At 35.8% G+C, this 14,369-nt stretch overlaps 1 protein-coding gene across 2 annotated transcripts in view; it reads left to right on the top strand.

The window, feature by feature from the left end:
* The window catches only part of KLHL5 (kelch like family member 5), a 94,947-nt gene that overhangs the window by 39,463 nt on the left and 41,115 nt on the right, over positions 1-14,369 (top strand). For both annotated transcript variants that reach the window (XM_057547432.1, XM_057547431.1), the window contains 3 exons: positions 709-891; positions 3,712-3,848; positions 4,388-4,584. In XM_057547432.1, the coding sequence (XP_057403415.1) occupies positions 749-891; positions 3,712-3,848; positions 4,388-4,584 (477 nt within the window). In that variant the 5' untranslated portion in view covers positions 709-748. The remainder of the gene's footprint in view (positions 1-708; positions 892-3,711; positions 3,849-4,387; positions 4,585-14,369) is intronic.

Below are 14,369 nucleotides of genomic sequence, written 5' to 3'. Positions count from 1 at the left end.
ATGAAGATATAGAACTCATACTCTTCAAATTATAATTTGGAAATTTCAAATAATTTTTAGATACCTGGGTTAGGCCATCAAATTCTTTTAAGCTATAATCTAAGTTATAGGTTACCTGGGCTATTGAAGACTAGTCAGAGAATCAAATGATTTATTTATAATTTATAATGATTTATTTATAATCTGTTAATAATTATTATTTATAATTTATAATTATTTATAATTCATTTATAATTTTATGATAATATATTTTGTATTCTAAACAGTTATAAATGAACTGTGAACATAACCCATTTTTAAGTAAAGGATGGCTTGGGTTTATATCTCCAAAAGAGTTTAATTCCCTTTCTGCCTTCAAAAAATGATCTCTTATGCCCTTAAATATAATGTTGGAGCTATGACTACCAATATGAATATAGTTTGGCTCTTTTTCAGCAGAGACGTCGTATTGACCAGAGAAGAGACCTCAAGAACAGGCAAAGAATATATGTAGCTATTAACTAGACGGTATCACATTCACAATGTTTGCAAGACACACATGATTTGAGCCATCATTTGATTTTCAAAGGCAAAAATGATGAATGATTGTTCATTAATATAGACTGGTAGCATTGCTTCTATTACATCTGAAGGATTTAAAAGGACTTAATAGGAAAGATTTTTAATGTGTTAGCGACTTTTCAAAATGTGTGTTTTCTTTCTTTTCAGGACTTCCAATAGCAGTCAGACATTATCAGCCTGCCATACTATGGAGCCATGTTCATCAGATGAATTCTTCCAAGCCCTTAATCATGCTGAACAGACATTCAAAAAGATGGAAAACTATTTGAGACACAAACAGTTATGCGATGTAATTCTAGTTGCTGGTGATCGCAGAATTCCAGCTCATAGGTAATTGTTTTCTAAATCTCTACATGTGTGAAATATTTCCTTGATCATTTAGTTATGTATGTTGAGGTAACTTGTTCTACTTGATTATGCAATGGACTATTTTGGTAAAGTGGTATATTTCATGGAGTTTCTGCAAAGAAGACAGTGCATATGAAATTATTACACATTAAATGACCCCAAAAGGATCACTTTCCCTCTGTAGAAGCATAAAAACAAAACATACCAGCCTGAAATTAGTATTGTTTGGTATAGATTTCAGCTACTATGAGCAGCACTCCACCTAATTCTCCCTGTTAAATAACTTTCAATAAGCTCAGTAGAAATTAGAGCTTTGAGTATTTAGAAACAAAAAGGCTGGTGGAACGGAGTGGCAAAACTTGAGCTTTTAAATAGCCACATCTATTCCAACTTCTGTTTGCCTGCCTCCAAGAAATATGAAAAGCAGTGGTGCTAGGGGATAAAAGCCTTTAACAGAAATGAAGTATTACTTCTTGATGTAAGAAAAGGAAATGGAAGCTGTTAAATAAATAACAATTCATTATTTTTCTTCTAATAATTACATATTTAATTGTTCAGTGTTAATCACCATTATGATCCCAAAGGTTTTTTTTTAATACCTTTCAAAACTAATTAATACTGTGTCTCAAAAGTTTTGTTAAACCCTCCAAAGCGAAAGTAAAATTAGAAAAAATGGGCTTGGTCTTAAAGTTTTCAGTTACTCAGTTCAGCATACATTTATTGAGATGCTACTATATATTGTGACAGAAAGTCCATGTTGTGAGCATGGGTTTATTAGAAAGATATTCCAACCTGAATTTCATACAGGCATCTCAAATTCCCTGTTTCCAAAACAGAACTCATTACCTTACCTGCAACGCTTGTGAAAGCCATCACCATCTCACCTGGATTACCAGTGCAAGAAACTCCTAACTAGTCTCCCTGTTTGCACTTTTTCCCCTACGTTCTGTTCTCTACACAGCTCCCTGAGTGATCCTTTAAAATGGAACTTATATCTGGTTGCTTCTCTGATCAAACTTTCCAGTGCCTCCTCATGTCACAGTGTGAAAGCCCATGTCCTCACAGTGGCTTATGTGACCCAGCCTGCCATTACCTCTTTACCGTTCTGCCCTCCTTTCTCACTCTGCTTGAACCACACTGACCCCCTTGTGGTTTCTTGCATGTGGCAGGCATGCCGCTTCTGCCTTTGGAGTTTTGCACTGGCTGCTCCTCTGCCTGAATGCTGTTCCCAAATACCTGTGTGACTAATTCCTGCACCTCCTTCAAGTCTTTTCTCAAGTGTCACCTTCCCATGAGACCACCTGTTTAAACCCACTCCCCATTTGCCCTTACCCTGCTTTTTTCCCCATGGCACTTATCACTTTTTGATGTACTATAGAATTTACTTCTGCTGGGTATTGTTTGTCTCCCTGTAGAATATAAGACTCCGTAAGAGAAGGTATTAATACATCTCAAGTATTTAGAACAGTGCCCAGTATTTATTAGGTGTGCATTATTATTTGTTCAGTGAGTAACTGAATGAATGGGCAGTTCTCAGAAGAAGAAACCTGAATGGCCAAAAAACATTTGAAAACACCTTCAACCTCACTAACAATCAGGTGAATGAAAATTAAAACAACAATGAGATACCATTTAACACCTTGCAGGCGGCCAAAATTTTGACATCGACAATATTGTGGGGAAAGGTTAACTCTTTTGCAGTGCTGATGCTAGACTAAACTGGCACAGCTCTTTGGAGAGCAGTTTGGCAAACCATAAGATTCAGCAATGCCCTCCTGGGGAGAGAGGTGAAGGGAATTAGAGAGGAGCACAGAGAGAGCTTCAACTATTATCTGTATCATAATTTCTACTTTAACAAATGAATAAAGTAAATCTGTGTAAGTGTGCTGATATGGAAAATATCTTCAAGACATATTATCAAATGAAAAATGCACGTTTCAAATACATATATTTATAACCTATTTTTGCTTATATGTGACTATCAATAATTTGGACACAGACATACCTAATATATAATAATGTATTATAACAAAATACAAAGTATAGTTTTGTATTGTGATAATGATATAATTTTATAACAAAATACAAACATTATAATATACTATAATAATTTGAAAATCATGAAGTTTAAAAATAACCTGCTAGGGACTTCCCTGGTGGTCCAGTGGCTAAGACTCCGTGCTCCCAATGCAAGGGGCCCGGGTTTGATCCCTGGTCAGGGAACTAGATCCCACATGCTGCAACTAAGAGTTTGCATGCCAACAACTAAAAGATCCCACATGCCGCAACGAAGATCCCACACGTGGCAATGAAGACCTGGTGCAGCCAAATACATAAATAAATATTTTTTAAAAAATAACCTAAAACCAGTATCAAATGTCTTCCATATATTGACTACCTCTACAATTAAAAAAAAAAAACTTAGGTTATTTTCAAAAGTGATAAAAAGAAGAACCTTTACATTTTTCCCCCCATTTTTTATATCATCAGTTTAATGCTGTGAGCTTGTAGCTTTTTTTCAGGATGTTAAAAGGGATATTTAAGGAGTGAATGAGTAAATCATTTATGTCAGCAGAAAATTTTCAGTAATGGTAATTTATTACTCAAAGGAAGGAGCTAGAGCATAAAGCAATTTGTCAAACTTAAAATGCATTTCTTAGTACCAAACACTTTCTATGGGTAACAAAATTTTTTTTAAAAAGGAAAAGAAAAATAAGGAAAAAGAAAGCAGCAGCATTTACTAATGAACATCAGCTTTGATGTTGTCACTAATTTGTTGTTTTTCTTCTAATATGTTCTTAGATTGGTGCTCTCCTCTGTCTCAGATTATTTTGCTGCCATGTTTACTAATGATGTCAGGGAAGCAAGGCAAGAAGAAATAAAAATGGAAGGTGTAGAACCAAATTCACTGTGGTCCTTGATTCAGTATGCATATACAGGTAATAAATCTGAAAATATGAATTTAAAACTTCTTAGATTTAAGTTGTATTATTAGATTTCAGATTTCTGCTTTTAATAAAGCCTGCCACAGCTAACAGTTAATTCTGCTGTTATAATCACCATCCCTGGTGGTATGTATATAGGTTAAAATCTCTATATCAGAACCTTTAAAATGGTTATCATAATAAGCTATTGAATGATATTTTTAAATGTTAATGTAATAATTTGATGAGTTATGTTTTTTTATTATTGCATTTAAAATTTGAGTTATATGTAATAGATATATTACTAATTAAATCATTCTTTAAAAATTCTGGAAACAAGCTATTAATTTTTAAATTTTAGTAGAAGTCACAAAGTGCTAATAGTTTTTTTTCATGTTCAGTACTTTTTTTTCTTTTTGGAATGTCTTAAATCATCTATGTCTGGAATGCATGTAATGAGCTCTTGTTTAGAATTATTACTGTTAACACCAATTACCTTATAAACTAAAGTTAATATAATTCCATAGTTAATGGAATTTCTTTTTATCATTAAGGCCGCCTTGAATTAAAAGAAGATAATATTGAGTGCCTGTTATCTACAGCTTGCCTTCTTCAGCTTTCACAGGTTGTGGAAGCATGCTGTAAGTTTTTAATGAAACAGCTTCACCCATCCAACTGTCTTGGAATCCGTTCTTTTGCTGATGCTCAAGGTTGTACAGATTTGCATAAAGTGGCTCACAATTATACTATGGTATGTATTTTTTGAAAAGCAGGAAGGTATATGCTCTTTGCCTTATTCCTTATTGTTGCAGGCTTATCTACATGTTGCTGTCTTCCCATGGCTCTGCCATATGTCTTGAGGTTCAGGCTCACTGTGTAGTGTGTCATAATTTCATTGAGTTATGAGGAAAAAACATCAAGTAATATTTCTCCTGGGTTTATGAGCCAAGCCTTAAGTTATTATAGCCACTAAGAAACAGAGCAGTAGCCTAGGACTATTCCATTCAAGATTTTCAGATCTGCTGCTTTTTAAAGCAGGATTTCCCCCAGACAGTTTATTTTGTAGCACATGGGTGAATTTCAGAATTGTCCACATACTGATGGAAGTTGGTGATAGTGATTGTAGTGTATGGTGCAGTACTAGTACAGAAGATAGGAGGATGAAAGGGAGACTTTTTATTAAGGATAAATCTGACTATATGTTAGAAGTGTCTTTAGCTACATAGAAAAATGTTCTTATTAATTGTAGCAAATTATGTGCTCAAAGTAAAACACAGGGGGTTCTGATTCAGAAGCCTGGAGGATAATGGATATAGATTGATCGAGGACAGCAAGAAAATAAGGGCATGTTGAGGGCATACTGTTGGGACCAGCCTCCACCATCTCAACAGTAGAGGGATTTGGGGAACAGAGGTGTGTGGATCTTTAAGGAATGACCATCTTGCTACACGTGGGTCTTCACACCTGGGCAGTGATTGAAATTTTTGCTTTAAATGCTTCATTTAGGGCAATACAGCTTCTGAGAGGAGAAAGAATGTCAACATTCACATACACATATATCATTATCCATGTTACTGATTTAGTCAACATTTAGGAGATATTTTTTTGTCTACCCTCTCCTCTATCCCCCTTCCTTCCATTGAATTGGTTTGTAGGTGAAGGGATTGAACAGTACTTTAGGAATCTTCTACTAGAGAAACAGAGATTTGGAAAAAATTATAAGAATAGATATTTGTAACTATTAGGAAGATTAATTCTACTTACTTCATGAGCTTAATGTGAAGATTAAATGAGTTAATAGAAGTTTAGCACTTAAAACCGCGATTGATACATAGTATACCCAGTCAATAAATGATATCATCATCATCATCATTATTTAGATTTACTCTGTTCAACACAGTAGGGATCTATGTGAGTGAGCAAAAGCACTCAGGCAAAAGCAGAACCTTTATGGATTCGTTATTCTCCCCGTGGTGTAATCGCTTCTTAGAAATGTTTCTTATTTATGATGTCAAAGTGCTTCAAGTGAAAAAATAGAGACTGTGTGACAGGGCAGTACTGTACAGACCTAGCATCGTATTACATTAACATCTTTTAGACCTAGCATTGTATTAGGTTAACATCTTTTAAATAAAGTCCTTTGAAATATTTCCCCCCCAAGCCTTTCTTTTTTTTTTTTCTTTTAAGGAAACTGGCACCTTTTTAAAATTTTTGTTTGTTTGTTTGTTTTTTGTTTTTTGAATTTTATTTATTTATTTTTTATACAACAGGTTCTTATTACTTATCTATTTTATACATATTAGTGCATATATGTCAATCCCAATCTCCTAATTCATCCCACCACCACCCGCTTTCCCTCCTTGGTGTCCATATTTTTGTTCTCTACATCTTTGTCTCTATTTCTGCCTTGCAAGCTGGCTCATCTGTACCATTTTTCTAGATTCCACATATATGTGTTACTATACAATATTTGTTTTTCTCTTTCTGGCTTACTTCACTCTGTATGACAGTCTCTAGTAGGTCCATCCATGGCTCCACAAATGACCCAATTTTGTTCCTTTTTATGGCTGAGTAATATTGCATTGTATACATGTACCACATCTTCTTTATACATTCGTCTGTCAATGGGCATTTATGTTGCTTCCATGACCTGGCTATTGTAAATAATGCTGCAGTGAACATTGTGCATGTGTCTTTTTGAATTATGGTTTTCTCAGGGTGTATGCCCAGTAGTGGAATAGCTCGGTCATATGGTAATTCTATTTTTAGTTTTTTAAGGAACCTCCATACTGTTCTCCATAGTGGCTGTATCAATTTACATTCCCACCAACAGTGCAAGAGGGTTCCCTTTTCTCCACACCCTCTCCAGCATTTGTTGTTTGTAGATTTTCTGATGATGCCCATTCTAACTGGTGTGAGGTGATCCCTCATTGTAGTTTTGATTTGCATTTCTCTAATAATTAGTGATGTTGAGCAGCTTTTCATGTGCTTCTTGGCCATCTGTATGTCTTCTTTGGAGAAATGTCTATTTAGGTCTTCTGCCCATTTTTGGATTGGGGTGTTTGTTTCTTTAATATTGAGCTGCATGAGCTGTTTATATATTTTGGAGATTAATCCTTTGTCCGTTGATTCGTTTGCAAATATTTTCTCCCATTCTGACGGTTGTCTTTTCGTCTTGTTTATAGTTTCCTTTGCTGTGCAAAAGCTTTGAAGTTTCATTAGGTCCCATTTGTTTATTTTTGTTTTTATTTCCATTACTCTAGGAGGTGGGTCAAAAAAGATCTTGCTGTGAATTATGTCAAAGAGTGTTCTTCCTATGTTTTCCTCTAAGAGTTTTATAGTGTCTTGTCTTACATTTAGGTCTTTAATCCATTTTGAGTTTATTTTTGTGTATGATGTTAGGGAGTGTTCTAATTTCATTCTTTTACATGTAGCTGTCCAGTTTTCCCAGCACCAGTTATTGAAGAGACTGTCTTTTCTCCATTATATATCCTTGCCTCCTTTGTCATAGATTAGTTGACCATAGGTGCATGGGTTTATCTCTGGGCTTTCTATCCTGTTCCATTGATCTATATTTCTGTTTTTGTGCCAGTACCATATTGTCTTGATTACTGTAGCTTTGTAGTATAGTCTGAAGTCAGGGAGTCTGATTCCTCCAGCTCCGTTTTTTTCCCTCAAGATTGTTTTGGCTATTCCTGGTCTTTTGTGTCTCCATACAAATTAAAAATTTTTTTTGTTCTAGTTCTGTAAAAAATTCATTGGTAATTTGCTAGGGATTGCATTGAATCTGTAGATTGCTTTGGGTAGTATAGTCATTTTCACAATGTTGATTCTTCCAATCCAAGAACATGGTATATCTTGCCATCTGTTTGTGTCATCTTTGATTTCTTTCATCAGTGTCTTATAATTTTCTGAGTACAGGTCTTTTACCTCCTTAGATAGGTTAATTCCTAGGTATTTTATTCTTTTTTTTTTTTCATTTTTTAAGATTCAGTTTATGCATATGATATAGATACCATGTTTCCTGAAAGTGTCTTTGCTGAATTTTTTTTTCCACACACACACACTGTATTTTATTTTTACAAGAGATAAATAGACTGACACCAAGCATTGTACATGGATGACCACAACAAAAGCAACAATGATTGCAATTACCAAACATGAAACACACTCATACTATGTCATAATATTGACATTCAGTCCAGTAATCCTCCACTGTAACAGCTCCTTTACTTTGCAGTGAAAATTGATTTGTATATTCTTTGCCTCTGAGTCCTTGTGGGATTTTTTTTTTTTAATTCAGACAGAAAGTCACAAAAATTATACTCATCCTCATCAGTTCACTCAGTCCCATGTAATTAATTTTTTTTTCATCTTGATCTTTTGTTAGCACTTTTATGAGTTCATCAGTTTTTCATTAGAGTTCTGAAAATGCTTATTCATTCAGTTCAGCAATAGAGTCAGTTACCAGAAACCTGTACTTGTCAGAGTCTTTTCCATGAATTTCTTGAAGATGAAACCCTTTTATAGGAACATATTTGCAAAATCATCAGAGTACACCCAGAACTGTCTGTAAATGACAAAAGACTTAAAAATGACCATGGTTAAAGATTTGATGAAAGTTCATAATAATGCAGTTGACAAGAAAATTAGTTATTTCTGAGATATACATTTTAAAGTAATAACTAGGATTATTACTTATAACATTACACCAGAACATATAAGATTTTAAGAAGTTTCCTGTAATGTCTGAAACATTTATATTAACATATTTCCATACATATTTCCATACAAATACAAATATAAGATTTTTAGAAATTTCATGTAATGTCTGAAACATTTATATTAACATATTTCCATACATATTTCCATACAAATACAAATATAAGATTTTTAGAAATTTCATGTAATGTCTGAAACATTTATATTAACATATTTCCATACAAATAACCCAATGAAAGTTTAGTATTAGTTGTTTTGTTTGTTTTTTTATACTGCAGGTTCTTATTAGGCATCAGTTTTATACACATCAGTGTATACATGTCAATCCCAATCGCCCAATTCAGCACACCACCATCCCCACCTCACCGCAGTTTTCCCCCCTTGGTGTCCATATGTCCATTCTCTACATCTGTGTCTCAACTTCTGCCCTGCAAACTGGGTCATCTGTACCATTTTTCTAGGTTCCACATACATGCATTAATATACGATATTTGTTTTTCTCTTTCTGACTTGCTTCACTCTGTATAACAGTCTCTAGATCCATCCACGTCTCAACAAATGACTCAATTTCGTTCCTTTTTATGGCTGAGTAATATTCCATTGTATATATGTACCACAACTTCTTTATCCATTCGTCTGTTGATGGGCATTTAGGTTGCTTCCATGACCTGGCTATTGTAAATAGTGCTGCAATGAACATTCGGGTGCATGTGTCTTTTTGAATTACGGTTTTCTCTGGGTATATGCCCAGTAGTGGGATTGCTGGGTCATATGGTAATTCTATTTTTACTTTTTTAAGGAACCTCCATATTGTTCTCCATAGTGGCTGTATCAATTTACATTCCCACCAACAGTGCAAGAGGGTTCCCTTTTCTCCACACCCTCTCCAGCATTTGTTGTTTGTAGATTTTCTGATGATGCCCATTCTAACAGGAGTGAGGTGATACCTCATTGTAGTTTTGATTTGCATTTCTCTAATAATTAGTGATGTTGAGCATCTTTTCATGTGCTTCGTGGCCGTCTGTATGTCTTCTTTGGAGAAATGTCTATTTAGGTCTTCTGCCCATTTTTGGATTGGGGTGTTTGTTTCTTTGATATTGAGCTGAATGAGCTGTTTATATATTTTGGAGATTAATCCTTTGTCTGTTGATTCGTTTGCAAATATTTTCTCCCATTCTGAGGGTTGTCTTTTCGTCTTGTTTATGGTTTCCTTTGCTGTGCAAAAGCTTTGAAGTTTCATTAGATCCCACTTGTTTATTTTTGTTTTTATTTCCATTACTCTAGGAGGTGGATCAAAAAAGATCTTGCTGTGATTTATGTCAAAGAGTGTTCTTCCTATGTTTTCCTCTAAGAGTTTTATAGTGTCCAGTCTTATATTTAGGTCTCTAATCCATTTTGAGTTTATTTTTGTGTATGGTGTTAGGGAGTATTCTAATTTCATTCTTTTACATGTAGCTGTCCAGTTTTCCCAGCACCACTTATTGAAGAGACTTTCTTTTCTCCATTGTATATCTTTGCCTCCTTTGTCATAGATTAGTTGACCATAGGTGCGTGGGTTAATCTCTGGGCTTTCTATCTTGTTCCATTGATCTATGTTTCTGTTTTTGTGCCAGTACCATATTGTCTTGATTACTGTAGCTTTGTAGTATAGTCTGAAGTCAGGGAGTCTGATTCCTCCAGCTCCATTTTTTTGCCTCAAGACTGCTTTGGCTATTCAGGGTCTTTTGTGTCTCCATACAAATTTTAAGATGATTTGTTCTAGCTCCGTAAAAAATGCCATTGGTAATTTGATAGGGATTGCATTGAATCTGTAGATTGCTTTGGGTAGTATACTCATTTTCACAATGTTGATTCTTCCAATCCAAGAACATGGTATATCTCTCCATCTGTTGGTTTCATCTTTAATTTCTTTCATCAGTGTCTTATAGTTTTCTGCATACAGGTCTTTTGTCTCCCTAGGTAGGTTTATTCCTAGGTATTTTATTCTTTTTGTTGCAATGGTAAATGGGAGTGTTTCCATAATTTCTCTTTCAGATTTTTCATCATTAGTGTATAGGAATGCAAGAGATTTCTGTGCATTAATTTTGTAACCTGCAACTTTACCATATTCATTAATTAGCTCTAGCAGTTTTCTGGTGGCAGTTTTAGGATTCTCTATGTATAGTATCATGTCATCTGCAAACAGTGACAGTTTTACTTCTTCTTTTCCAATTTGTATTCCTTTTATTTCTTTTTCTTCTCTGACTGCCGTGGCTAGGACTTCCAGAACTATGTTGAATAATAGTGGTGAGAGTGGACATCCTTGTCTCGTTCCTGATCTTAGAGGAAATGCTTTCAGTTTTTCACCATTGAGAATGATGTTTGCTGTGGGTTTGTCATATATGGCCTTTATTATGTTGAGGTAGGTTCCCTCTATGCCCACTTTCTGGAGAGTTTTTATCAGAAATGGGTGTTGAATTTTGTCAAAAGCTTTTTCTGCATCTATTGAGATGATCATATGGTTTTTATTCTTCAATTTGTTAATATGGTGTATCACATTGATTGATTTGCGTATATTGAAGAATCCTTGCAACCCTGGGATAAATCCCACTTGATCGTGGTGTATGATCCTTTTAATGTGTTGTTGGATTCTGTTTGCTAGTATTTTGTTGAGGATTTTTGCATCTGTATTCATCAGTGATATTGGTCTGTAATTTTCTTTTTTTGTAGTGTCTTTGTCTGGTTTTGGTATCAGGGTGATGGTGGCCTCATAGAATGAGTTTGGGAGTGTTCCTTCCTCTGCAATTTTTTGGAAGAGTTTGAGAAGGATGGGTGTTAGCTCTTCTCTAAATGTTTGATAGAATTCACCTGTGAAGCCATCTGGTCCTGGACTTTTGTTTGTTGGAAGATTTTTAATCACAGTTTCAATTTCATTACTTGTGATTGGTCTGTTCATATTTTCTGTTTCTTCCTGATTCAGTCTTGGAAGGTTATACCTTTCTAAGAATTTGTCCATTTCTTCCAGATTGTCCATTTTATTGGCATAAAGTTGCTTGTAGTAGTCTCTTAGGATGTTTTGTATTTCTGCGGTGTCTGTTGTAACTTCTCCTTTTTCATTTCTGATTTTATTGATTTGAGTCCTCTCCCTCTTTTTCTTCATGAGCCTGGCTAATGGCTTATCAATTTTGTTTTTCTTCTCAAAGAACCAACTTTTAGTTTTCTTGATCTTTGCTATTGTTTTCTTTGTTTCTATTTCATTAATTTCTGCTCTGATCTTTATGATTTCTTTCCTTCTGCTAACTTTGGGTTTTGTTTGTTCTTCTTTCTCTAGTTTCTTTAGGTGTAAGGTTAGATTGTTTACTTGAGATTTTTCTTGTTTCTTTAGGTAGGCTTGTATAGCTATAAACTTCCCTCTTAGAACCGCTTTTGCTGCATCCCATAGGTTTTGGGTCGTCGTGTTTTCATTGTCATTTGTCTCTAGGTATTTTTTTATTTCCTGTTTGATTTCTTCAGTGATCTCTTGGTTATTTAGTAACGTATTGTTTAGCCTCCATGTGTTTGTCTTTTTTACGTTTTTTCCCCTGTAATTCATTTCTAATCTCATAGCGTTGTGGTCAGAAAAGATGCTTGATATGATTTCAATTTTCTTAAATTTACTGAGGCTTGATTTGTGACCCAAGATGTGATCTATCCTGGAGAATGTTCCGTGCGCACTTGAGAAGAACGTGTAATCTGCCGTTTTTGGATGGAATGTCCTATATATATCAATTAAATCTATCTGGTCTATTGTGTCATTTAAAGCTTCTGTTTCCTTATTTATTTTCATTTTGGATGATCTGTCCATTGGTGTAAGTGAGGTGTTAAAGTCCCCCACTATTATTGTGTCACTGTCGATTTCCTCTTTTATAGCTGTTAGCAGTTGCCTTATGTATTGAGGTGCTCCTATGTTGGGTGCATATATATTTATAATTGTTATATCTTCCTCTTGGATTGATCCCTGGATCATTATGTAGTGTCCTTCCTTGTCTCTTGTAACATTCTTTATTTTAAAGTCTATTTTATCTGATATGAGTATAGCTACTCCAGCTTTCTTTTGATTTCCATTTGCATGGAATATCTTTTTCCATCCCCTCACTTTCAGCCTGTATGTGTCCCTAGGTCTGAAGTGGGTCTCTTGTAGACAGCATATATATGGGTCTTGTTTTTGTATCCATTCAGCCAGTCTATGTCTTTTGGTTGGGGCATTTAATCCATTCACGTTTAAGGTAATTATCAATATGTATGTTCCTATGACCATTTTCTTAATTGTTTTGGGTTTGTTTTTGTAGGTCCTTTTCTTCTCTTGTGTTTCCCACTTAGAGAAGTTCCTTTAGCATTTGTTGTAGAGCTGGTTTGGTGGTGCTGAATTCTCTTAGCTTTTGCTTGTCTGTAAAGCTTTTGATTTCTCCATCAAATCTAAATGAGATCCTTGCTGGGTAGAGTAATCTTGGTTGTAGGTTCTTCCCTTTCATCACTTTAAGTATATCATGCCACTCCCTTCTGGCTTGTAGAGTTTCTGCTGAGAAATCAGCTGTTAACCTTATGGGAGTTCCCTTGTATGTTATTTGTCGTTTTTCCCTTGCTGCTCTCAATAATTTTTCTTTGTCTTTAATATTTGCCACTTTGATTACTATGTGTCTCGGCGTGTTTCTCCTTGGGTTTATTCTGTATGGGACTCTCTGCGCTTCCTGGACTTGGGTGGCTATTTCCTTTCCCATGTTAGGGAAGTTTTCGACTATAATCTCTTCAAATATTTTCTCTGGTCCTTTCTCTCTCTCTTCTCCTTCTGGGACCCCTATAATGCGAATGTTGTTGCGTTTAATGTTGTCCCAGAGGTCTCTTAGGCTGTCTTCATTTCTTTTCATTCTTTTTTCTTTAGTCTGTTCCGCAGCAGTGAATTCCACCATTCTGTCTTCCAGGTCACTTATCCGTTCTTCTGCCTCAGTTATTCTGCTATTGATTCCTTCTAGTGTAGTTTTCATTTCACTTATTGTATTGGTCATCTCTGTTTGTTTGTTCTTTAATTCTTCTAGGTCTTTGTTAATCATTTCTTGCATCTTCTCAATCTTTGCCTCCATTCTTATTCCGAGGTCCTGGATCATCTTCACTATCATTATTCTGAATTCTTTTTCTGGAAGGTTGCCTATCTCCACTTCATTTAGTTGTTTTTCTGGGGTTTTTTCTTGTTCCTTCATCTGGTACATAGCCCTCTGCCTTTTCATCTTGTCTATCTTTCTGTAACTGTGGTTTTTGGTCCACAGGCTGCAGGATTGTAGTTTTTCTTGCTTCTGTTGTCTGCCCTCTGGTGGTTGAGGCTATCTAAGAGGCTTGATGGGAGGCTCTGGTGGTGGGTAGAGCTGACTGTTGCTGTGGCGGTCAGAGCTCAGTAAAACCTTAATCCACTTGACTGTTGATGGGTGGGGCTGGGTTCCCTCCCTGTTGGTTGTTTTGCCTGAGGCAACCGAACACTGGAGACTACCCCGTGCTCTTTGGTGGGGTTAATGGCAGACTCTGGGAGGGCTCACGCCAAGGAGAACTTCCCAGGACCTCTGCTGCCAGTGTCCTTATCCCCACGGTGAAACAGAGCCACCACTTGCCTCTGCAGGAGACCCCCCAACACCAGCAGGTATGTCTGGTTCAGTCTCCCCCAGGGTCACTGCTCCTTCCTCTGGGTCCCGATGCACACATTACTTTGTGTGTGCCCTCCAAGAGTGGGGTCTCTGTTTCCCCCAGTCCTGTCACAGTCCTGCAATCAATTCCCACTAGACTTCAAAGTCTGATTCTCTAGGAATTCCT

The sequence above is a fragment of the Balaenoptera acutorostrata genome, chromosome 5 (genome assembly GCF_949987535.1).
Source record: "Balaenoptera acutorostrata chromosome 5, mBalAcu1.1, whole genome shotgun sequence".
Taxonomy (NCBI): Eukaryota; Metazoa; Chordata; class Mammalia; order Artiodactyla; family Balaenopteridae; genus Balaenoptera; species Balaenoptera acutorostrata.
The sequence above is the reverse complement of the archived record's forward strand: the minus strand, read 5'-3'. Positions and strand labels throughout refer to the sequence as shown.